The sequence below is a fragment of the Labeo rohita genome, chromosome 1, assembly GCF_022985175.1.
Source record: "Labeo rohita strain BAU-BD-2019 chromosome 1, IGBB_LRoh.1.0, whole genome shotgun sequence".
In the NCBI taxonomy this organism is placed as follows: domain Eukaryota; kingdom Metazoa; phylum Chordata; class Actinopteri; order Cypriniformes; family Cyprinidae; genus Labeo; species Labeo rohita.
In genome coordinates, this window is record NC_066869.1 from 41,994,293 (window position 1) to 42,018,642 (window position 24,350).

A 24,350-nucleotide genomic window follows, 5' to 3' on the forward strand; every position below is an offset into this window, starting at 1 on the left:
CAAATTCCCCAAAAGATCAATCATAGGACAGATCTAAAAAACCTTGTCTTGTCTTGTTTTAATCTAGACTGTCTATCAAGTATACACCTGGATTTATGGGTACCTTATGAAAGCAGTTATTTTTTGCTTGATCCAAAAGTGGCTTAATCAATCAGTTGCAATGGTGCTGTCACTGACCTGTTGCTAATATTTTTATTTTTTTTAAAATACACCATCGTTCAGAGGTTTATGGTCAGTAAGAGACTTTTATTCAGTAACATCCATTACATTGATCAAAACTGGCAGAAAAGAAATGTGTAATGTTACTAAAGTTCTTGTATGTTAATAAATGTATGTTCTTGATGTTCTTCTGAACTGTTTATTCATCAAAGAATCCTGATAAAATGTATGTAAATTATTGTTTTTTTTTTTTTTTTTCCCTGACTGTGCCTTCATCAGATTGCATGAAACAGTTGGAGAATGTTAGCATGTTAGTTAATGAATGTTAGAATGTTAATGAAATTATGCTACATAAAACATCTGAACGAAATGAAAACAGCAGATGGGCTGAATGAGAATGCAACTTCATTCTCTGACAGCAGGTGGCGCTTATGGAACAGCAGCGATACAGCGTTTCCTTGGTTACTGCTGTAAACAAAGCACACTCTTAAAAATAAAGGTGCTTCACAATGCCATAGAAGAACCTTTTTTGTCTAAATAGTTCCATAGAGAACCTTTAACATCTGAAGAACCTTTCTGTTTCACAAAAGATTCTTTGTGGTGAAAGGTTCTTCAGATTATAAAAAGGTAAGAAAGAGATGGATCTTTAAAGAACCTTTAAACTGAATGGTTCTTTGTGGAACCAAAAATGGTTCTTCAATGGCATCGCTGTAAAAGCCCCCTTTAAAGCACCTTTATTTTTAAGAGGGCAGCGAGTGTTTTTAAATTCAAAATGTATTTATACTACATTAATAAACATTATATGGAGGTAAGATGAAAAGAAACAATGTCAACTTTTCTGAAGACAGTCAGAAAGATACATTCACATAAACTCCCAGCCCAAATATAGTATATAGGATTTTCTTCCTATATTTTGAGCATTGTTGTGAGCTGCTCTGCCTTCTAACTTACAGTATTTTCTCCTTTTTGCAATCATCTTCAGCATCTCTGGCTTTAATGGCCAATTACAGTTGGTTTTCATGTGACACTGAAGACCGGCGTAATGGCTGGTAAAAAAGTCAGGTTTGCATCACATAAATAAATAGCATTTGAAAATACATTCAAATAGAAAACAGTTTTTTAATTAAAAAAAATCACAATATTGCTGTTTTTACTCTATTTTTGATCAGCAAACCTGGAGAGAAAAGTCTTATTGACCCAATTTCTTGGACGGTAGCGTGCATTACTGTACACGGCCAAGAATTTGCATTGTGAATGGATCAAGTTCAAATTCCAAACCGAATCGGCCTGATCAAACTATTCACACTAGCTTTTGTGAACTAATTCAACCTTTAGACTATTTGTGACACTGGACCAAAAACCAGTCATAAGACAATTAAATTTTTTGAAAGCTGAATAAGTAAGCTTTCCATTGATGTATGGTTTGTTAGGATAGGACAATATTTGGTCGAGATACAACTATTTGAAAATCTGGAATCTGAGAAAATCACCTTTAAAGTTGTCCAAATGAAGTTTTTAGCAATGCATATTAATAATTAAAAATTTAATTTTGATATATTTATGGGAGGAAATGTACAAAATACCTTCATGGAACATGATCTTTACTTAATATCCTGATTTTTGACATAAAAGAAAAATCAATAATTTTGACCCATACAGTGTATTTTTGGCTATTGCAACAAATATACTGGTGCTACTTAAGACTGGTTTTGTGGTCCAGGGTCACATTTCTTTAAAAGCATTCTATCCAGCCAAGATGCCATTTTGCTCGCCTCTCTTTGCAGACCTTTCTGAAGATCAGAGGTTTGGCTTGGGGGGTTAATGAGTGTCCAGATTTATTCTGACACTGACCTTCTCTTTCTGCAGCAGGAAACTTATCAGTGGTGTTAATAGATTAATGAAATCATAAGCAAAGCCATTAATCATCTCAGGAGTATCCTGCCAGAAGTTTAGGTTTCAGCAGGTACTCAATGCTCTGTTTCTTGTTGGCAACATCTCAACTATGAAATGAAACAACACAGACCTGCACTTCAGATAAGAGTGAGACGGACTGAGACAGATCTTATGCAAATACAATCCACATCCTCAGGGCAGATTATAGTGTCCTCTATGTAACAGACAACAGCATACATTACCAATAACCACAAATGGAAATGAAACCTCATAAGACAATAGATTTTGATGGAGTTTGATATTAGAATTTTGCTAAGTTTTTCTCCTCAATACTCTTATAAGCATAAAAATACATAGCTACAAAGCACACACAAATATTGGATCAAAAATTATGTTTTTACTTATTAAAAGTCTCTTATGCTCCATCAAGGCTGCATTTCTTTTGACAAAAATGTAGTAATATTGTGAAATAATTACAATTTAAATAACTGTTCTCTATTTTTTTTTTTTTTTTTTTTTTTGAATTGATATGTATTTTATTCCGGTGATGTAAAACGGCATCTTCAGCATCATTACTCAAGTCTTCAGTGACACATGATTTGTCAGAATTCTATTATGCTAATTTCCTCAATAACATTTCTTACTATTATCAATTTTAAAAACAGTTGTGTTGCCTAATATTAACTATAATAATAACGTTAATAATTAGAAAGTTATTTGAAATTATAAATGTCTTTACTGTCATTATTGATTAATTTATTGCATTCTTGCTAAATCAAAGTATTAATTTCTATATATATATATATATATATATATATATATGAAAATTGTACTATGGAAAGTTAAAAAAAAAAAGTAATTGCAACTTTTTATCATGCAATTCAGATTTTTTTTCTCAGACTTTTGATTTAAACCCACAATTATGTGTTATAAAGTCAGAATTGTGAGATAAAAATTCACAATTCTTAGAAATAAACTCTGAACTGCATAATATAAACAATTTTTTAACAAAAAATAGACTTTTTTTTTCGCAATTTTGAGTTTATATATCACAATTCTGACTTTTTTCTTGTAATTGCGTGTTTGTATCTTGCAATTGTGAGTTTATATCTAAAATTCTGACTTTTTTTCTTAGAATTGTGAGATATAAACTCCAAATTGTGAGATAAACTCCAATTTTGAAGGGAAAAAAAGACTGATATGTTCTCAGAGTTGCAAACCCTAAAGTCAAGAATTGCAAGATATAAATTTGTTCAACTCTAATTTTATTTCTCAAAATTGCAACTTTATTTCTCAGAATTGTGAATTTATATCTTGCAATTCTGACTTTGGGGTTAGGGTTTGCAAATCAGTGTTTTTCCCCCTCAAAATTGGACTTCATAACTCGCAATTGGGAGTTTATATCTCACATTTCTGAGAAAAAAAGTCAGAATTGTGAGATATAAACTCACAATAGCAAGAGAAATAAGTCAGAATTGTGAGATACGAACACGCAGTTATGAGACAAAAAGTCAGAATTGTGAGATATAAACTCACAACTGCGAGAAAAAAAAGTCCGAATTGCATAATATAAACAGATGCGAGAAATAAAGTCAGAATTGTGAAATAAAAACTTGAAAACTTGGAATTTTTACTTTTTTACTGTATCTCGTAATTCTGACTTTTTCTCGTAATTGCGTGTTTGTATCTTGCAATTCTGACTTTTTTTTGCAATTGCAAGTTTGTATCTTGCAATTCTGACTTTTTTTCCCCTCACGATTGTGATATTATACTCTTTATTTCTCAGAATTGTGAGTTTGTCTCACAATTATGACTTCATAACTCATGATTGTGATTTTATATTACGCAATTCTGAGAAAAAAAGTCAGAATAGAGTTTATATCTTGCAATTCTGACTTTATAACTCGCAATCGCAAGTGTATTTCATGTAATTCAGAGAAACTTGGCCTTGATCAAAAACTTTGGAAACAGTTTACTCAGAAATAAACTTAGAATTGCAGAAACATGCTTCCATAGTGTACTGCATGTTGTCTGAAATGTTTATGAATAAATTTCCAAAGTTTTGACCAAGGCCCCTTTTCTTCTTTAGTCTTGATACTGCAGAAGTAGTGTGTGTTACGTTGATGACAATACATTTTCTTGAATTTCTGCTTAAAAGAGCATAACTGTCCAAACATTTTCTTAAAACTCACCAAGTTCTGCTGTTACATGGCTCAGTTTTGAGGAAATGAACCATTAAACATTCCAATTAACATACAACAGATTCTCTTTCTCCATATAAATTCCTCTGTCTAGTCTTTTAAGCTGTGACATGTAATCTTATTTAAAACACAAGAGAAGAAGGAGATTTAAAAATCAAAAGAGAATGAATCCACATTAACGTTCGTTCCACGGTATAAAACAGTAGGGGTTTAAATTTCATTTCAGTGTGGATAAAGGGATTGCTCTCGCTATCTCTCCCTCTCCACCTACTTCTTTTATGAAGCAAAGACTGAGTTTGATCCAGCAGTGTGGACGATTTTAATAGGCTGTGACATTGTCCTTGGTCATGACATCAGCTGGAGAGTGAAGACACAGGAAGACTTCTCATGAGACATGGACCCTAGAGGGGTAAGGGGGCTGGAGAAGAATTGGGATTGTCTCGAGAGACAAGTGAACAAGTTATTAAGATCTCAAAGACACTTCCATATCTTTTTTTTTGTTGTTGTTGTTAGACATGCCATAGCTGAGGGCTGCATACACATTAGCTGAAAAATTTTCTTGTAAACTTCATACATGTGAGCCTGGACCACAAAACCAGTCTTAAGTAGCAAAAATACACTGTCAAAAATTTTATTCAATTTTCCTTTTATGCCAAAAATCATTAGGATATTGAGTAAAGATCATGTTCCATGAAAATATTTTGTAAATTTGCTACAGTAAATATATTAAAACTTAATTTTTGATTAGTAATATGCATTGCTAAGAACTTCATTTGGACAACTTTAAAGGCGATTTTCTCTCTATTTTTTCAATATAATTTTTTTGCACCCTCAGATTCCAGATTTTCAAATAGTTGTATCTTGACCAAATATTGTGCTATCCTAACAAACCATACAACAATGGAAAGCTTTTATGTTCTTTCTTTTCAAATCTCAATTTCAAAAAAATTGACCCTTATGACTGGTTTTGTGGTTCAGGATCACATGTGAGGTTTCTTTCTTCAGGGAAGGACGTTAAGAGATGTGTAACATGACTTACTCATAAATCACTTAACTTTAACTTACTAACTCGACACTATTTACTTTTCTAATACACATTCGTCATTATCTTTAATTTTCAAGTGTTACATTACATTTGTTTATATGAATATCCTGCTTGTCTCATCACATTATAAAGTGTTGTGTGACTCAAAGGTTTAAAATCTGTTTTCTAAATCTCATTTGCTCACCAAGGCTGCATTTATTTGATGAAAATCCAGCAAAAATAGTGTTATTGATAAATATTATTATACAATTTAAAACAAGTCTCTTAATATATTTTAAAATGTAATTAATTCCCAATGATTTTTGAGCTGAAATCCTTTGGAAATCATAGTAATATGCTGATCTGAAACTAAAAAAAAAATATTATCAACATTTGTACTGCTTAATTGTACTGCTTATTTTTGTGGAAACCAAGATACATTTTCAGGATTCTTTGATGAATAGAAAGTTTAAAAGAACAGCATTTATTTGAAAGTACACATCTTTTCCTTTATAACATTATTAAGGTTTTTACTTTCATTTTTAAATCAATTTATTGCACCCTTGCTAAATAAAAGTATTAATTTATTAACCTAAAACTTTAGAATGGTAGTGATTGCTTCTTGCAAAAAAATGTAATTAAAATACAGCTATTTTTGAATGGCTGTACATGGAGAAAAACTCTTTTGTGCATCTACTGTACAACATTATCTGCAAGAAAAGGCTAACTGTTGACTTTAACATAAAAATTGTTCCACTGCATGTCAAACATCCATTGCAAATTTGAGAAGCAGAATGATAAACCACACAAAACTGAACCACCAGAAGCAAGAGAAAATGCAGGTCTTAAACTTTAAACGACATCTGTGCAAACGGGGGGAAAAGCAACCATAGGGGATTAGCTAATGGGAAGACAGTTTAAGGCAGATGTTTGGCTAAATACGTGGATTTGAGTGTGTAGGTGAATGAATCATCAAGGGCAAAGTGGCTGGAATGGTTTAGACCTTTTCCAGTGTCTATTTTTTCTCAGACCCCCAGGGTGAGATGAACCAGAGGACCACTGACTGCTTACTAAATTAACAGAAGAGCTCTAAAATATATCACCCTTCTCATGCCAAGCGGTGTATGACATTTTCCAAATGACACCCTTGACATTTTGTAGTAACTCTTTCTGGGCATTTGTGCTTTTATATCCTTCAAGTGGAAAATGAGTAATAACAAGGAATAAAAAGTTTAAGGTGGAAGAAACAAATGGATGAGACAATTTGCCATTTACACACATCAGTAGACAGCTATAGGTGAAGCACACTTTTTACTTCAGTGAAGTTATTTTTATTTTTTAAAGAACTAGGTCTATATGCACTTCTATTACAGGTATTATTCACATCTTGCAGGAGTCTTGGAGGTCATTTACACTTGGTAAGCTATCTAATCAAAATAATGTGAAGTCATCGAGCGTAAATACCCCTTGTTAATTGTGACTATTAACAGATATTTAACATTTCCACTATTATTGTCAAGGAAAAAAAATACACAGTCCATTCTACAAAATATTTGTGACAACATGCCCTAGAGACAGCGCAAGAGGGTAGGTGTTTGAAACTATCATACAAAACTGCTATAGTGAAAACCATTCATAGCTGTCATAACTCATAACAAAAAACTGTTCTGAGAACATTTTGCTAATGTTCCAATAAAGTTATGAAAACGTTACTTCTTTTTTAGAATTTTAAATTTAATTAACATTAAAAAATATATATGTTTTTTCTTAATTATGTCAAGATTACAAGCAACAGAATGGAAATGTTCCATTTTAGAATTTTGCAGACATAATGGGAATATTACTTTTGAATGTTTTCTGAGACATCTAAAACTAATACACTACCTGTCAAAAGATTTTAATGTGTTTTAAAAAAGTCTCTTCTGCTCACCAAGCCTGCATTTATTTGATCCAAAGTACAGCAAAAACAGTAAAATGTTGAAAATATTTTTACTATTTAAAATAACTGTCTTCTATTTGAATATATTTAAAAATGTAATTTATTCCTGTGATTTCAAAGCTGAATTTTTAGCATCATTACTCCAGTCACAAGATCCTTCAGAAATAATTTCTAATTCTTTTGCTGCTTAAAAACATTTATTATTATTATGTTGAAAACCCAAAAAATAAAAATAATAATAAAAAAATAGAAAATAAAATTATATTGACTCCAGGCTTAAAATGGTAGTGTATAATGTTTTTTTTTTTTTTTTTTTGAGATAAATGCTAATCTTTGGATCTTTCTATTCATCAAAGAATCCTGAAAAAATGTACTCAACTGTTTTAAATATTGATAATAATAATAATAATAATAATAATAATAAATAAATAAATGTTTCTTGAACAGCAAATCAGCATGAATGATTTCTGAAGGATCATGTGACACTGAAGACTGGAGTAATGATGCTGAAAATTTAGCTTTTTAATCACAGGAATAAATTACATTTTATTCAAACAGAACATTATTTTAAATAGTAAAAATATTTCACAATAGTACCGCTTTTGCTGTATTTTGGGTCAAATAAATGTAGGCTTGGTGAACTGAAGAGATTTCTTTTAAAAGCATTAAAAATATTACTGTCCAAAAACTTTTGACTGGTAGTGTATAACACTAAAAACAATAATGGCAATAAATCAGAATACATAATGTATAAATACATCCCATACATAATGTATAATATTTTTGTGTTAATTTTTTGAGAACATTATTGTAGATCAAATAACTTTTTCATAACCTTAAAAGAAGTACTGAGAACATTCCTTGTTAGCTGGGCTAGTAAAATTTGGTAAGAAGTGGCCTACTATTTGGTTTAGCTGTTTTCTTAATTAATTTTTATTCATTTGTAAAGCTGCTACAATCTAAAAATCTTCCTGACATTCCAAAATAGGTCTGATTATTTTAGACTGCAGTTCTGTGACAAAATGTCTGTGTAAGGAGACAAAAAAGTGTGTAAGAGTCGTAGCAGAAATCAGCATTTCTCCAGATGTTGTAGTTTACAGGTTAAGGTGGTCGTACAGACCGATTATCTCTCAGCCGCCGTACACGGGCCTCAGAACACACGGTGGAAAACACACAGACCGACAGGTGCTCGGAAAATCAAACAGGGCCGGTGTGATGATGATGATGATGTGTGATGGAACAGTAGCAGCTGGTCAGCAGAGCTCCGGCTTCAGCTCCCCTTACAGGTTCCGCTCTGCCGTATCAAAACAAGAGATTACATTCACCTGCCGAGGAATACAGAGCACAAAAGGTGAGGAGGAGAGAAACAGATCAGCTGTGTGAGGTTTTTTTTTGTTTGTTTTTTTGAGAGGTTGACATGTTTTAATGAGTTGTTTAATTTCCCCTGCACAGTTGTTGACGCTTTTTGCAGAAATGAAACTACACACTTACAGTATTTGTTTTTACAAGAGCCGTTGCTTTGGAATTCATTATGAAATACAGCCACCTCCTGGTAGATATTACGAGTTGCAGCTGACGTGATTTCTCTAAACTAGAATTTCTATCAATGTCTTCCCCATTAGAGATCAATAGAGTCACGGTTGTATAGTAAACGGAGAAATTAATAGATTTCACTGTCTTTTTCATGATACAATTTATAAATCGTTTAATATTGAACGGAAGACTAGGGCTAGTTGTCACATTTCACTCTATTAAATATTTCTCAAGGTAGGTTTATTGAGAAAAAGAAACCAAAAACCTATATAGAAATCAGTGAACACTTGTTGACCTTTGGTGACAACATGTCCTGCTATTTTAAATTAAACTGCAAAACAATTCTGAAATGCAAAACAATTAATGCAAACGGTAGGCTAAAATAATTTAGGCAAATATATATTGTAATTAATAAACTGCATAGGCCTACAGATCTGGCTTGTAGTCCGTCACTGATTCCAAACTACATGACAATAATTGTAGTTAGTAACGTAATTTATAGCAGTACACATTTGTGACCCTAGACCACAAAACCAGTCATTAGGGTCATTTTTTGTTAAATTTAGATTTATACATCATTTGAGAGCTGAATAAATAAGCTTTCCATGAATGCATGGTTTGTTAGGATAGGACAATATTTGCCCAAGATACTATTTGAAAATCTGGAATCTGAGGGTGCAAAAAATCTAAATGAGAAAATTGCCTTTAAAGTTGTCCAAATGAAGTTCTTAGCAATGCGTATTACTAATCAAAAATTAAGTTTTGATTTATTTACTGTAGAAAATTTACAAAATATTTTCATGGAACATGATCTTTACTTAATATCCTAAAGATTTTTGGCATAAAAGAAAAATCGATAATTCTGACCCATGTTGTTGGCTATTGCTACAAATATACACATGCTACTTATGACTGGCTTTGAGTTCCAGGGTCACGTTTTAGGTAATATAATCAGACTACTTTTTCTAATTACTTTTAGATTACTTTTGACCTAACTCATTTATCACACTGATTTAAATAGGATAATCTTGTACTATATTGATATAAAAGAGTAAGAAAATATATTCCATTCCTTATAATTAACAACATGAAGCGCATTAAACTTTACATTACACCAAGGCTTCCCAAGTTTAATTAATAGCTAATAATTAATTAAATCATAAAAGGGTCAAATTAAAATAAATTATTTTCAAATTAACAAATGCCAGAGAACAGTGAACATGCAAATGTGAAGCTTAATTATTAAAATATTTATTTTAAAATCTCAGGGGTAATTCAAGTAATATATTAGGTGAAAGAGTTTGGGAATGCCTGCATTACATGAATAAGAAATAACATGAATTTGTGCATTTTAATCATTGCTCATCAGTAGTTGATGTAATGTTGTAACACTTCTTAAACGTGAAACGACCTGACTAATGACAGGTCTCTGTGTGAATGTCCACAAACCGCAAGATATTTTAAGAGTATATTAGTGGTAGGCTATTTTAGAAGGAACATTTAAAAGATAAAAAAGAAGAATTGGGAATTATGAATAATTTATTGCCACTGTGGGAATAATATGTAATCATTATTAAAATAAAAAAGTAACTGTAGTCTGAATATGAGTATATATATATATATATATATATATATATATATATATATATAATTATTAAAATAAAAAGTAACTGTAGTGGGATTATGAGTATATTTAACATGTGATTTAATCTAATTACAAGTTCTTAATTTTTGGAATCTGATTACGTAATCCAGATTACATGTAATCAGTTACTACCCAGATCTGTATATGTGTGTGTGTGTTGTTGTTCTTTATCCCAATTTTTGCCATTTTTGACAGTATATCTATTTTTTTCAATATATATATATATTTGTTTCATATACAAAATATATTTTATCTTGATATAAAGTGATGTGGTGCATTTTTTCGTTGGTTTTTCTATGACTTTATTCAGCGTTTGCAACGATGAACTAATCCAAATACATACATACATACATACATATATGTATATATATATATATATATATATATATAACGCGATTATGCGCGTTGTAGACTTAGAGACTTGTGTTTATTGTGACGCGTGTGGTGTAGCCGAGCAGATACAGTAGTGCTGCTGATGCTGCTCAGTTTAAGAACAGGATGCGTGGACACTCGTCACGAGACCGCCGCGCGCAACTCACTCACTACACCATTAAACGGATAATATTACACATTATGGACTCTCGGTCCCTTATTTAAAAGAAAAGTGTGGTGCTTAAACCCTAAACGGACGCACAGAAGATGGGTGATAAGTTCGAGCTGCTGAAGACACCTGTCAATAGGACAGCTGCGCGGAAGAAGAACAAGAATGAGAAACTGCGATTACGCGTCATCTTTTTAGACGACAGCGAGAGAGTTTTCGAGGTGGAGGTGAGAAATCAAGTTTCAGGGCAAGTTGTCACAGGAGGCTTATGATGTTGTTTCTATAGCAGTGTTCTCATAAATGCCAGGATGGGGCAAGTTGTCACATACATAATTTACTTGTTGCCCTAATAATTATGGTGCCTTTTTCACTTGTGTTTTATAGATTTTTCAAAAATGTTTCATTTTAGCCCATATAGTGTGCCTCTAGTAAGGTATGCGGTCACAAAAGGGCAGAATATGTTCAGTGAACATTGAACTGATATTCAAAAATAACCTTAACCTGTGAAATACTCAGTTAAGTTTAAAAAAAAAAAAAAGCGTGACAACAAGTCTACCCTATAATTACATTTTGTAATGTTTCTTTTCCTGTCTTTATTAAATAGTCACTCAAGTGTAAGAGTTTCTTTAAAATGTGTGGTGTAGCTGGTAACAAGAACAATACATAATTGTGATGTTTAATCACTTATTTACATTACATTTTAGACTTACTTACTTTGAATCAAAGGTTCCTAATTTAAGAAGTCATTAATTTTTAAAAAAGAAAGAAATATATTTTATGTCACCACATCACAGGTCTAGAGTATGTGTGTGGGGGGGTTCTCTTACTTTTGGTCCAGCTGTGTTTTGCTTGTAAAGGAGCATCATTTCATGTCCCATTATCCGCTTGCTGCTCCTGCTTCATTGGGGATGCTGTGTGTGTATGTGTGTGTACATGCCTTGGGGTTTTCACTGCTTTTACACAGCACCATCTTGTCCTACCAGTCAGAGAAAAGCAGGTGAGATATAAAACCAGGGGGATGGGAAGATAGACAGAAAAAAGACAGAAAGTGAGTGAGTTAGTTAGTGGCCGTGAGGCATGTGTGTGTGTGTCTGAATAGGGCTAAATATCGTGGCCAGCACTGAACAGAAGCTTTTCCTGGCCTCATTCCATGTGCACACCAGCATTCCCCTACATCCTCAGGCAAAACAGGCAATTAGTAAAGAGGCAGTGAAAAATACAAGAAATCTGAGAGAAGAGGTTGTAGAGAGATGATCTGTTGTTTAAATCGATACTTGGCCGGGTGAATGTGATTTCAGCATATTTAGTAGTGCTTGCTATTATTATTTTTTAAAACTAATGTTTTTAAGTAGTATATAGAAATTAACGACGCTTCAGATTTGTGTGGTTTGTGGAGGAGAGCTGTATTACTTGTTTAAGCCTAAGCAATACCTGCTGAAAATATCAACTGAAACCAGCCTAAGCTGCTTGGCTTTAGTTTTTAGGTTTTAGGTCTTCCAGCCAGATCAGGGTGGTTTCAGAAGTGGTGTTGACCACTTCTTTAGCTGGTCAAGTTGGTTTTAGCTAGATCAGCTGACCAACCAGCTAAAACCAGCTGGTCTTAGTTGGTCATAAACTGGTTTGAGTTGTGCCTGAGCTGGTCCTGAACAGGAGCTAGTTGTAAAGCTATCTTAAACCAGCTATGTATGCTTAAACCAACCAAGACCAGCTAACCAGCACAGGCTGGTTTTAAAAGGGGCTTTGACCACTTCTTTAGCTAGTCAGGTTGGTCTTAGCTAGAGCATCTGACCAACCAGCTAAATCCAACTGAACACCATCTTGACCAGCTTAAACCAGCTATGTTCACTTAAACCAACCAAGATCAGCTAACCAGCACAGCCTGGGGCTTTGACCACTTCTTTAGCTGGTAAGGTTGGTCTTAGCTTGGCCAGCTGACCAACCAGCTAAAACCAACTGAACAAGTTCTTGACCAGCTTAAACCAGCTATGTTTGCTTAAACCAACCAAGATCAGCTAACCAGCACAGGCTGATTTCAGAAATGGGCTTTGTCCACTTCTTTAGCTGGTCAGGTAAGTCTTAGACTAGACCAGCTGACCAACCAGCTAAAACCAACTGAACACCATCCTGACCAGCTTAAACCAGCTATGTTCGCTTAAACCAACCAAGACCAGCTAACCAGCAGAAGCTGGTTTCAGAAGGGGCTTTGACAACTACTTTAGTTGGTCAGGTTGGTCTTAGAGTAGCTGACCAACCAGCTAAAACCAGCTGCTCCTTAGTTGGTCATAAACAGCTTTAAGCTGGTCCTGAGCAGGAGCTAGTTGTAGGAGTAGGACCAGCTTAAACCAGTTCATGACCAACTAAGGACCAGCTTAAACCAGCTCAAACCAGCTGCCATTCTTCAAAACATACCTAACCAGCATATGCTGTTTTTTCAAGAGTTTTCATTTGTTTCAATAACCTAGAAAGCCCCTTTAATTTCATTAACTGAAATAAATCTGATTATAAATAATATTAAAATAGTACTGCTACTTGGTATCATGGTGTCAGCTTTTGCACAGAAAAGCACCACTCCACATTTGGATGCAAATTGTATCCTCTGGACTCAAAGTAAAGCAAGCGCTGAATTAAAGTGCATGATCAATGATAATTTGCAGTTAAAAATCCTATTTGTTCTGAATAAACAGAGTAAGAAAGCATTCATTATGTCTTCACAAGTATTTACAAAGTCTGTATATTTTACCCTGCCATGAGAGTCACAGATCTATCTTTATACTGTGGTCTGTGTTTCAACCTTTCTATCTCATGCTTGTTCCAAACTTTATCCCTCTATCTTCTTCTCATGTTCCTTGTCTTTGACAAGATAATGGGGAGGTTCAGTGCCCCGCTGTCACAGTAAATACAGGGTTCAAGAACACATCCTCACACACATATGTGCCCACAAACACACTCATCAGATACCAACCCTGTATTTTGAGGCTGACTCAGTGAGCATCTGACTTTCCCATAATTCTGTTTGAGCTTTTCAGTTGGTGCAGATTCAATTACCAGAGAAAGTTGCTCTAAGAGTCACATTCTGCTCAAATCTCATCTCATTACCACCCGCGTCAAGTAATAGAGATGGAAGAAGGAAGCAAATCAGAGGAGTAATTTCACAGTGACATTGCAGGCACATCACTCAAAAGTAACACTGATGCAGGCAGCAATCCATTTTGAAGCATTTTCATCTCTTTTCTGTGATTTATTCTTCTTCATCTTCCCACAGAGAAAGATTCTGGGCTCTGATTTCTTCAATAAGGTGTGTGGTCATCTAAAGCTCCTGGAGAAAGAATACTTTGGCCTTGAGTTTCGTCACCATACTGGCAGCTATGTGAGTCAAAACCTTTGACCTGTCAATGACATCAATAACAAAGCTTGATTATAAACAACAGAGTCTAGCCCTTCAAGGATGCAAAAGCACAATAAAGATGTCATAAAGTGGTCGATATGATATTCCAAGTTGAAATATAGTCATTACTCACTGAAAATGAGACATCTACCAGACTTTTTGCAGTGAGTCAGAAGCTGCTCAGCGTGATTTTTTCACAATTCAGACTAATTTGATCAACTCATTGTGTCATTGATCTCGTCGCAGCTGTTAATAGCTCATTGCTTGGCAAGATTATTAGTGAAAATGACTTCAAATTTGGTTTGAAAGAAATATCATTTGGAACGGTTGAAACTAAATAACAGAATTTTCATTTTTGGGTGAACTGTCATTTCAAATAGTTGCTTTATCCACTTGTTAAATGAATTAGATAATATTTCTTCTACAGGTCTGGCTTGAACTTCTGAAACCAGTGGCTAAGCAAATCAAAAGTAAGTTTTGTAGTGGTCATCTTGCAGGTCCACTTTTTCAATATTATTTGTTTAACAAATGCTTGTTAACTTATAGTAGTCGTGAATTGGGAATGCTATGCCAGTTTTGGTTAGGTTTTACTGTTGGCAAGGAAAACGCTATATGTGACCCTGGACCACAAGACCAGTCTGAAGTAGCACAGGTATTTGTGGCAATAGCCCAAAATACATTGTATAGGTCAAAATTATTGAATTTTCATTTATGCCAAAAATCATTAGGATATTAAGTAAAGATCATGTTCCATGAAGATATTTTGTACATTTCCTACGGTGAGTATATCAAAACTTAATTTTTGAAAAATAATATGCTTTGCTAAGAACTTCATTTGGACAATTTTAAAGGCGATTTTCTCAATATTTTGATTTCTTGCACCCTCAGATTACAGATTTTCAAATAGTTGTATCTCGGCCAAACATTGTCCTATCCTCACAAATTATATATCAATGGAAATTGACACTTCTGACTGGTTTTGTGGTCCATGGTCACATATTTCAGGGTATCTGCTATCCCTATAAATCAGAAAAGAGCAACTACAACAGTGAACCATAAAATAGGGCTAAAAAGTGATTCAACAATTTAGTGGTCCATTTTGCCCCCAAACACTTTGACATAAATGGCAAGTTCTGTCATGAAACTCCAGATGGCGCAAACTGATGGGTCGTTAATGCAAACTGATGATATCCACAGTGGTAAACTACTTGGCACTAGCTGATTGGTTCATGTTGCATACGCAGCCAATAACTTTGCTGCTTTACATTTAAATGGCTGGTTAGCATTCACTAGAGCATTTTGCAGCACACTTTCAGAGTTCCCCTGAAACCCAACACCTCCCCAGCTCCACCTGTATAGATCTGCTTCAGGGTATTATATATGCTATTTCTGCAGAAGCAGTATTGTGTTCTCACACAGGTGTTGTTTGATAATGCTTTGAGTTAATGTTCAGTGATGCATCATGTTTGATGCTGTTCCCTGTGTAATCCTTATCAAATGCAACAAGTATGTCTTAAATACTCACAGCACTGTATTGGTGTATGAACTGGCAGTAGCAAGTTCCAGTACTTGCTTTGCAGCAGTAATAATCTACAACAACAGCAGCAATAACCAACAGCAGCAGAAATTCAGCAGCGTAGCAGATCTATTCCACCAAGACCAAATATATTACCTTCGTCATATCCATTACGATGCTAAAAATCTTCTGAGAGATGTCATCATACAATACTCATTATACTGGCCATGTAGACAACTACATGAACAGCTAAAATTTTTTGCAAGTGAACATACTTTTAAAAATACTGTATCTTGAGAATGTATCCCCTGGCACATCTTACCCCACTTTCCCCTACCCTAGATGCTAACTGTAGACCTTATTAAAATATGTTAGAAGTCAGTATTCACCAATTATTGATTCGGTTCTATTTTGGATTGAACCATTTAATTATTATCAGAAATGCTTAACCATTAGACTATGACCATCCACTTGATCCTTTGACTTTAAGCTTATTAATAAAGTAGACTTAATAATTTATGGGTCAAATAAGATTGTGTGCTTCCCACCCATAGGTATTAGTGATGTGGCGTTTCACTTTATAGTAAAGTTCTTCCCTCCTGACCCTGGGCAGCTGCAGAGAGGCTTAACCAGGTAAATCACACGCACATGATTATCTTATTTATAGGCAGATAAGTAGATTGTGATAGGTGATATGCGTTCAGTCTGACTGCTGCCTCTTTTATACAGGTATCTGTTTGCCCTTCAGATCAAACAGGATCTGTCAAATGGCAGCCTTACCTGTAACGATAACAGCGCCGCCCTGCTGGTCTCTCATATACTGCAAGGTAGCTTCTCTCACCTCACTAAAAAGTTTACATGCTATCAAAATACAAAGCTTTCATATCTTTGTTTGATTATCTTATAAACTACAGTTTTTCTTCTCTGTCCCCATTTGTAGCAGAAATCGGGGATTATGACGACGAATTGGATGCTCATCATCTTGAAAATAAGCAATATGTGCCAAACCAAGAATACTTAGACCACAAAATCATTCGCTTTCACAAAAAGCACAGGTAACATACAGCTACACACCATGCAGGTATACCAGAATTATAATATTCCCATTAACATGCATATATAATATATGTGACCCTGGACCACAAGTCGTAAAGGTCAATTTTTTGAAATTGTATAATACATTATAAAGCTAAATAAGTAAGCTTTCCATTTATGTATGGTTTGTTAGGATAGGACAATATTTTGGACAAAATCTGGAATCTGTGGTTGGCTTTTGGTACAAATATACCCATGCATGTAGTCATGTAATCAATAAAAAATAACTAGTGATTATGAGTATTTTAAAATGTAATATAATCTAATTCCAAGTACTTAGTTTTTGGAATCTGATTACATAATCTACTGCATATAATTAGTTACTACCCAGCACTGAATGTACATGATATGACAGACTTTTCCAAATTTTGTCCATTTCGTTTTTTTTGTGCTCAGAGGTCACACTCCTGCTGAATCAGATGTGCATTTGCTGGAGGTTGCCCGGAAAATGGACATGTACGGGATCCGCCCTCACCCTGCCCATGATGGAGAAGGCATGAGGATCAACCTCGCTGTCACACATATGGGAGTACTCGTTTTTTCAGGTACTGTTCGAAAATGCATGCTTAGGCTTTAGCTTTCTAATTGGAAAAATATACACAGCAACCTTGAATGCATCTTAGAAATGTAAACTATCTCTTACTTTTGTACTGCTATCAGGGAAACACAAAGATCAATACCTTCAGCTGGGCCAAGATCCGAAAGCTGAGCTTCAAGAGAAAACATTTCCTCATCAAACTCCACACTGAGACTGGGGTGAGACACAAACAATCCCTCAGTATCAACAGCTGTTTTTTACATTGGAATCTGTGGGGAAAAGAACACAATAGTTTCTCAGCAACACGTGAAATAATCTTTCTCTTTATATATTAAATCTGCAACAATTGTGCTGACTTCTAGATTTACATTTAGTCATTTAGCACACACTCTTATACAAAGCTGGCAGACTTACAAATGAGGAACAGCACAAGCTATTTATCATGAGAGACAACAACATGATAGAAAATAAAAGAAAGATAAACAACGTGAAATGCGAGAAGGCAGATGCACAACTTTTGTTTTTCATCCTAAATAATCCACACCAGCGAAGTGGTGAAATTAAAGATACTTAATTTTAATGATTTCTATAAATTTAGTAATGTATTTCTAATAACATGAACGCATTTAATTTGAGGCTAAAAACGCTGCATGGAATGTTTAGTAATATCCTCATCTGTCATTCTCTCGACTCTTATTGTGTTAGCCTTCAAGGAGAGACACTGTTGAGTTTTCCATGGCCAGCAGAGATGTGTGTAAGGCATTCTGGAAGATGTGCGTGGAGTATCATGCTTTCTTCAGACTTGCTGAAGAGCCCAAGTCACATCAAAAGTCCATTCTTTCCAGCAAAGGATCCAGTTTCAGATACAGGTGCGTGAGAGAATGCAATGAGAAGCCCCAGATGTCTAATATGATACTTTATGCTATGAGCCTTCCTAATCATCTTCCATAAACCGTCTGAGGGATTGTAATGAGGATATTAAACATCTAATCTTCTTTGCTAAACACACAGCAAGAGACATTAGACATTGGTTTATGTGTGAAAGTGCTTTCACCCTGACAGTGACTTTATCTAGTGATATGACAAACTTGATATGACAAACTTGATGTGAATGAACAGATGATGTAGCAATATAATCAGATACTATAGTTGAGTGTATATGACTGTGAGTGATTTCAGTCTTCTATATGATATATCTCTGCTCACATACAGCCATATAATAAAAATGATGTGTGGAAACCGTGTCAGAAACTGTCAGCATTCTGAGTGAGTTTGATTCATGTATTGATTATTGATCTCGTTTAGATCAATATATGATAATGCACTGCTGGATTTTATATGTAAATGAGAATTTTCACTTTTAACTGCACAAAAACAGATTAAATGTCGAAATAGAATAGCGTCTTGTTTTTACAGTAATATGAAGTACTGTTAAAAAGTTTCATACTTCTGTTCCACAAGGATGCGTTAAATCCATCAAAAAATGACAGAAAGGACACTGTTTCAAAAAATACATTTCAAATGAATGCTGTTCTTTTGAACATTCTAAAGAATCCTAAAAGAAAATGTTGCACTGTTTGCACAAGCACCGTTGTCAACATTCATAATAATGTTTCTTAAGCAACAAATCAGCATATTAGACTGATTTTTGAAGGATCAAGTTACATTGAAGACTGGTGTAACAATGCTGAAAATCCAGCTTAATTACAGTAATAAATAAAAATGGATAATTATTTCAAATTGTAATAATATGACTTCTTTCATTGTGTTTTATCAAATAAATGCTGCCTTTGTGAGCATAAAAGACGTCTTCCAAAAATGCTTACAAATCTTTTGAACAGTGGTATATACCAACCCATCAAATTTTTAAAAGCTCTGGCCAGTTATGCAGCCCACAAATAAAGTTAGGGCATCCAATTGCAGGAAGAATGTGAACAAGGCTTGATGATATTTTGTTAGCATATCAGTAACAGTTTCCTCTTTATTCTTACAATTGTGCTATTGTAGTGGCAGGACACAGAAGCAACTTCTTGAGTGTGTGGGCTCTGGAGACAAGAAACATTTGCCTTTTGAAAGGTAAGATGTTATGCTGGGTGTTGGGGAAATACATTCATGCATCAGAATAGCATAGCAAAAATTATACAGTTGTTTCCCAAACACTCTGTTGGATTAGACAAGAAGGTAGTCCTGAAATAACACCAATGATTGAGTCAATGTTGCTGTGTTTAGCCACTCCAAAAAAGGCCCTCATGAGCACACATCTGAAACCTAACCCTAGAGTGTCATTAATGGACAAGTGATGACCATTTCAAGTCCACAGTTTGGGACAGGAACCAACAGAGCAATATCAAATGCACCACAGATTTTACATCTTTACACTCAGAAAAAGGTGCAAAACCTGTCACTGTGGCAGGACTCTTTCAAAAGTCACTAATATGTACCATTTAGTTACAAATTTTTACACTTTAGGCACAAATCTGTATCTTTAAGGTGCTAAAATGCACCTATTATGGGTAAAATGTGACCACAAAACCAGTCATAAGGGTCCATTTTTTTTATTGAGATTTATACACAGTCTGAAAGCTAAATAAATTAGCTTTTCATTGATGTATGGTTTGTTAGGAGAGGAAAATATTTGGCTGAGATGCAACTATTTGAAAATCTGGAAGCTGAGGGTGCAAACAAAAAAAAAAAATCAAATATTGAGAAAATCATCTTTATAGTTGTCCAAATTATGTTTTTAGCAATGCATTTTACTAATCAAAAATTAAGTTTTGATATATTTACGGTAGAACATTTTCAAAATATCTTCATTGAACATGATCTTTACTGAATATCCTAATGATTTTTGGCATAAAAGAAAAATCATTTTTCAATGTTGCTACAAATATACCCATGCTACTTATGACTGGTTTTGTGGTCCAGGGTCACAAATAGGTACAAATAGTGTACCTCATAAAAGGTTACCATCCCAGTGACAGCTTTTGTACCTTTTTTTTCTGGACGTGTAGGAAAAATCATCCTAGTAATGGTTTAAATTGTCTTTGTAGATTAAACTGCAATGTGTTTTAACATTTTCACCTTTAAGTTAGAAGGTTAGAGTCTTTAGGAAATTGGGCAGTGCTGTAGTGGTTTGTTTTTCACTGCATCTACAACCTGTTTTGCATTTTTTTTTTTCAGAAGCTATTGCAAGTCTGAATATGACACTCGACAGTGCAGATCGTCTCCTGACATACTGACTGACGTCTCTAAGCAGGTATTGTACCAGTTACTCATATTTCAGATGTGTTTTTGGATCGTGTTTCTCACATTTGTTTCTTTCTCACATAGTTGTATGAGCATCTACCTCCCGACCCAACTGTTGCTGGGCAACACAGCGAACAGACAGGCGTAGCAAAGCGCAGCCTATCCGCTGTGGAAGTCATGTTCGCTAATGAGCTGGAACGATCTAGGCCCTTGTCAAGAAATCCTGCCTTCTCAAGCAACTCTGCCTCACCCAAGCTCCGTTCCCTTTCCACATCAGGAGCCGAACATCGTGGTAGAGGAGCTCAGAGACAGAAGGCGAAGAGACAATTGTCTCCTAGCACCCAACATCTTGTGCTTCTCTATCCTAACACACCCCATCTACAGTTCCACCCAGTCCTGCCAACTTTCCCTCTCGCCACTCACCCGTACCTACTGCAAGACCACACGTCCTCATCCCTAGACCGCCTCCCTCAAACCCATCACAACCATGTGCCTCTGCAGTACTTGCCTAGACAAATTGCTCACTCATCCTTGCCGTCCTCTTGCTTGTCGCCACAACTGCAGAAGCAGCAGGAAAGGCTCCGTCTCGCCGGCCAGGGAGAATCACGATTGTACCCTAGAGGAGGACTAGGACTTAGAGCTGGATTGAACAGGAAACTGGACTTGAGTAGAGTGGAAGCAGGCCACTACAGCGACGACTCCACCTATCAAACCGGCTTGCCGCGTCGAGCCTCGAGCCAACCAGACTTCAAATTCCAACGACCTACACTTGCCTCAAACGCCGCTGCTTACGCATCCGAGTATCGTCCACTGGGATATTATCCACACCTTTCTCGACACCAGGTTCCTACCAGGCCCACCTACCTTCCTCTAAGTCCTGCCCCTCTCCCAGAAAGACCCACTTCTTTATGTGTTCTCGGCACAGGTAGCTATAGTGATTCGGATTCAGACACATTCTACCCCTACTTTCCTGCAATTGGTAAAGTGGTACGTTCTGGTCCGCTGGCACGCATGCGCTTTTCTTCGGGAAGCCTCCAACTTGACGAAGAGGATGGAGAGGACGAGGACTTGGACTGCACGAACGATGAGGAGAATACAACTCTCACCACTGTTAAGGTGATGAAGTTGTAGCCATGGGCAGAATCTTGAACCTTGGCTGTGATTGATGGGGATCAACAAATAATATAAACTGTTGGGGCTTGCAGACCTTGCACTCTCGGAAGAAATGGTACAAAAACTGTGACTGGGGTGTACATTTCTAAATGTACACTTTTGTACCTTATTTAATCCTAAAGCACTCTTAAAGAGAAGCCTGGGTATTGAGATTTCTATGGCTTAACATAACATTAATGATGTCTCTTACTAAATAATGTAGTAGGAAACCCATTAAAGATTTACGATTTGCCATTATTTTGATGACGTGAAATGGTTGCACTCGGTGAGCTCCTGGCACTACCTGTTGCTATTTTTACCGCAACACAACTCAGAATACACAACTCGGAAAATAAAATACTAATATGATGCCACATTGTGTGGCTTTTGATTGTAATTTTCAGTCGAAGGGCAACAAGAGAAGCCATGTAAGTCTTTGCTGCTTTCCTAGCAATAAGAAGAGGAGAAAAGAATGGGAAGATGCCTGTGGATTAATAAAACTTCCTAAAGACCTGCGTCTTTGTTCTCTCCACTTTAGCCCTGATGCCTTTAAGGCTTTTAGTAGACCACAGCTACTGTAAGAGCTGACAAAATCGCACAGACAAGAAACGCTAGATGCCATCCTGGCAGGATGTAAACATGTCGACGCTTGTCGTGGTGCCGCAGCTACAGAAAGAGTTTCTCAGCATAAATTTCACTCGATATCTGGGAGCATTTAGACTTCTTGTGGAGAAAAATCAGTGGTATGGCATTTGGTTTAAAGGCCCATTCACACCAAGAATGATAACTATAACTACAACTATAAAGATAACGTTCTAAAAATCATTTCAAATTTAAGAGAATAGCAGAGTTCACGTCAGGACTGTAATGATAATGATACAGCGGAACAATATTGTTGGGATCACTTTCAGGACGATTTTTTACAGCTGATGAATGATAAAACATTGATAGCTAATCAGACTTTAATCAAATTTAAAGGGCTTGTGCATTTGAAATAGCAGGCGACAAGCTGGTTCTTTGCTGGTTTATGCTGGTCTTAGCTGGTCATGTTGCTGGTCAAGGACCAGCATAAACCAGCTAAGGACCAGCATAAACTTGCCTTAAGCCTAGGCTTATATCCATTGCCACCTGTAATCTCTTCCAAAAACTTTGGTCATCGTATCAGTATTTTAATTTCAGAGTTGTGTTGTGGTAAAAACAGTACCTTATGAAAGTACCTAATGAAAGGGTACTGCCCCAGTAACAGGTTTTGTACCATTTTCTTCTAAGAGTGTTGGTGTAACATTATTAGTGAGGTGACATGAAGTAATATTACTGTAAATAAGAAAAAAGGGAAATATTTCAAGTCTATTTGCATCTAAAGTTATATTTTGTTCTAAGCAGCTTTGAATTTATGTGAAGGGATAGGTTATTTCAAAATGAAAATTGCGTTATCATTTACTCACCAAAAGGTGGTTTTTGCATTGATGATGGCACTTTTTTGGTTCCCCAAAGAACCTTTCAGTGAACAGTTCTTAAAAGAACCATTTTTCGAACACTTAAAGAACCTTTTGCAGAATTAAAAGGTTCCATGGAAAGGTTCTTCATGGAACCATAGAAGCTAATAAAGAACCTTTATGTTTAAGTGTGTGAAGGGCCACCTTTCAGCAATGTTAGGTTCTAACCCCGATTAAACACATCTGAACCAGCTAATCAAGATCTTTAGGATCACTAGAAACTTCCAGGCAGATGTGAGACAAAACTCCACAAAAAAGCATCCCTCTGGAAGCAGGTTTGGGCACCTCTGACCTGAATGCATCATATAGTACCTTATGAAAGGGCACTGACCCAGTAACAGGTTTTGTACCATTTTCTTCTAAGAGTGTGGGTGTAACATTATTAGTCAGGTGACATGAAGTAATATTACTGTAAATAAGAAAAAAGGGAAATATTTCAAGTCTCTATTTGCTTCTAAAGTTATATTTTGCTCTAAGCAGCTTTGAATTTATGTAAAGGGATAGGTTATTCCAAAATGAAAATTGCGTTATCATTTACTCACCCCCATGACTGACTTTCTTCTGTGGAACACAAAATAAGAATGAACTCCAGTACTGGATCAATCAGATGCCTGAATGTGTCATTTAGAACAGCTTTATGAACTAAAAAGAGTGAAATGACTCAACACATGAATCAGACATGAGAAGAATGGACAGGAAATTCTTTGAATCTGTGTTTTACAGAATTTGAAAGCATGGGAGTGTGTAAATGATGACTAAAATGTCATTCTTTGGTAAACTATACTTTTAATTAGTTATTATTCCATAAAATGTACTAAACATGTACAGAGTAAATATAATTCTGTGGTGATTCAAAGTTTTCAGGAAAAGTAAAGCCAAGTCTACAATAATGTAACTAATAATAATTCAGCTAACAATTAAAACAGACTTTCTGATGTTTGTGTGACTGGAAAACATGAACAATTATTTCTTTGACATTTGTGTTAC

The 24,350-nt window shown here is 35.3% G+C and overlaps 1 protein-coding gene across 1 annotated transcript; it reads left to right on the forward strand.

Moving 5' to 3' along the window:
• The first annotated feature begins 10,871 nt into the window (after positions 1-10,871).
• Positions 10,872-24,347, forward strand: LOC127169919 (FERM domain-containing protein 7). Its single transcript, XM_051117599.1, has 12 exons — positions 10,872-11,162; positions 14,198-14,302; positions 14,748-14,790; positions 16,391-16,469; positions 16,566-16,663; positions 16,777-16,891; positions 17,328-17,481; positions 17,592-17,687; positions 18,175-18,338; positions 19,477-19,545; positions 20,650-20,725; positions 20,800-24,347. Exons 1-12 carry the CDS (start codon positions 11,034-11,036, stop codon positions 21,844-21,846), a joined length of 2,175 nt encoding a protein of 724 aa, XP_050973556.1. The 5' UTR covers positions 10,872-11,033; the 3' UTR covers positions 21,847-24,347.
• Positions 24,348-24,350: the final 3 nt, after the last annotated feature.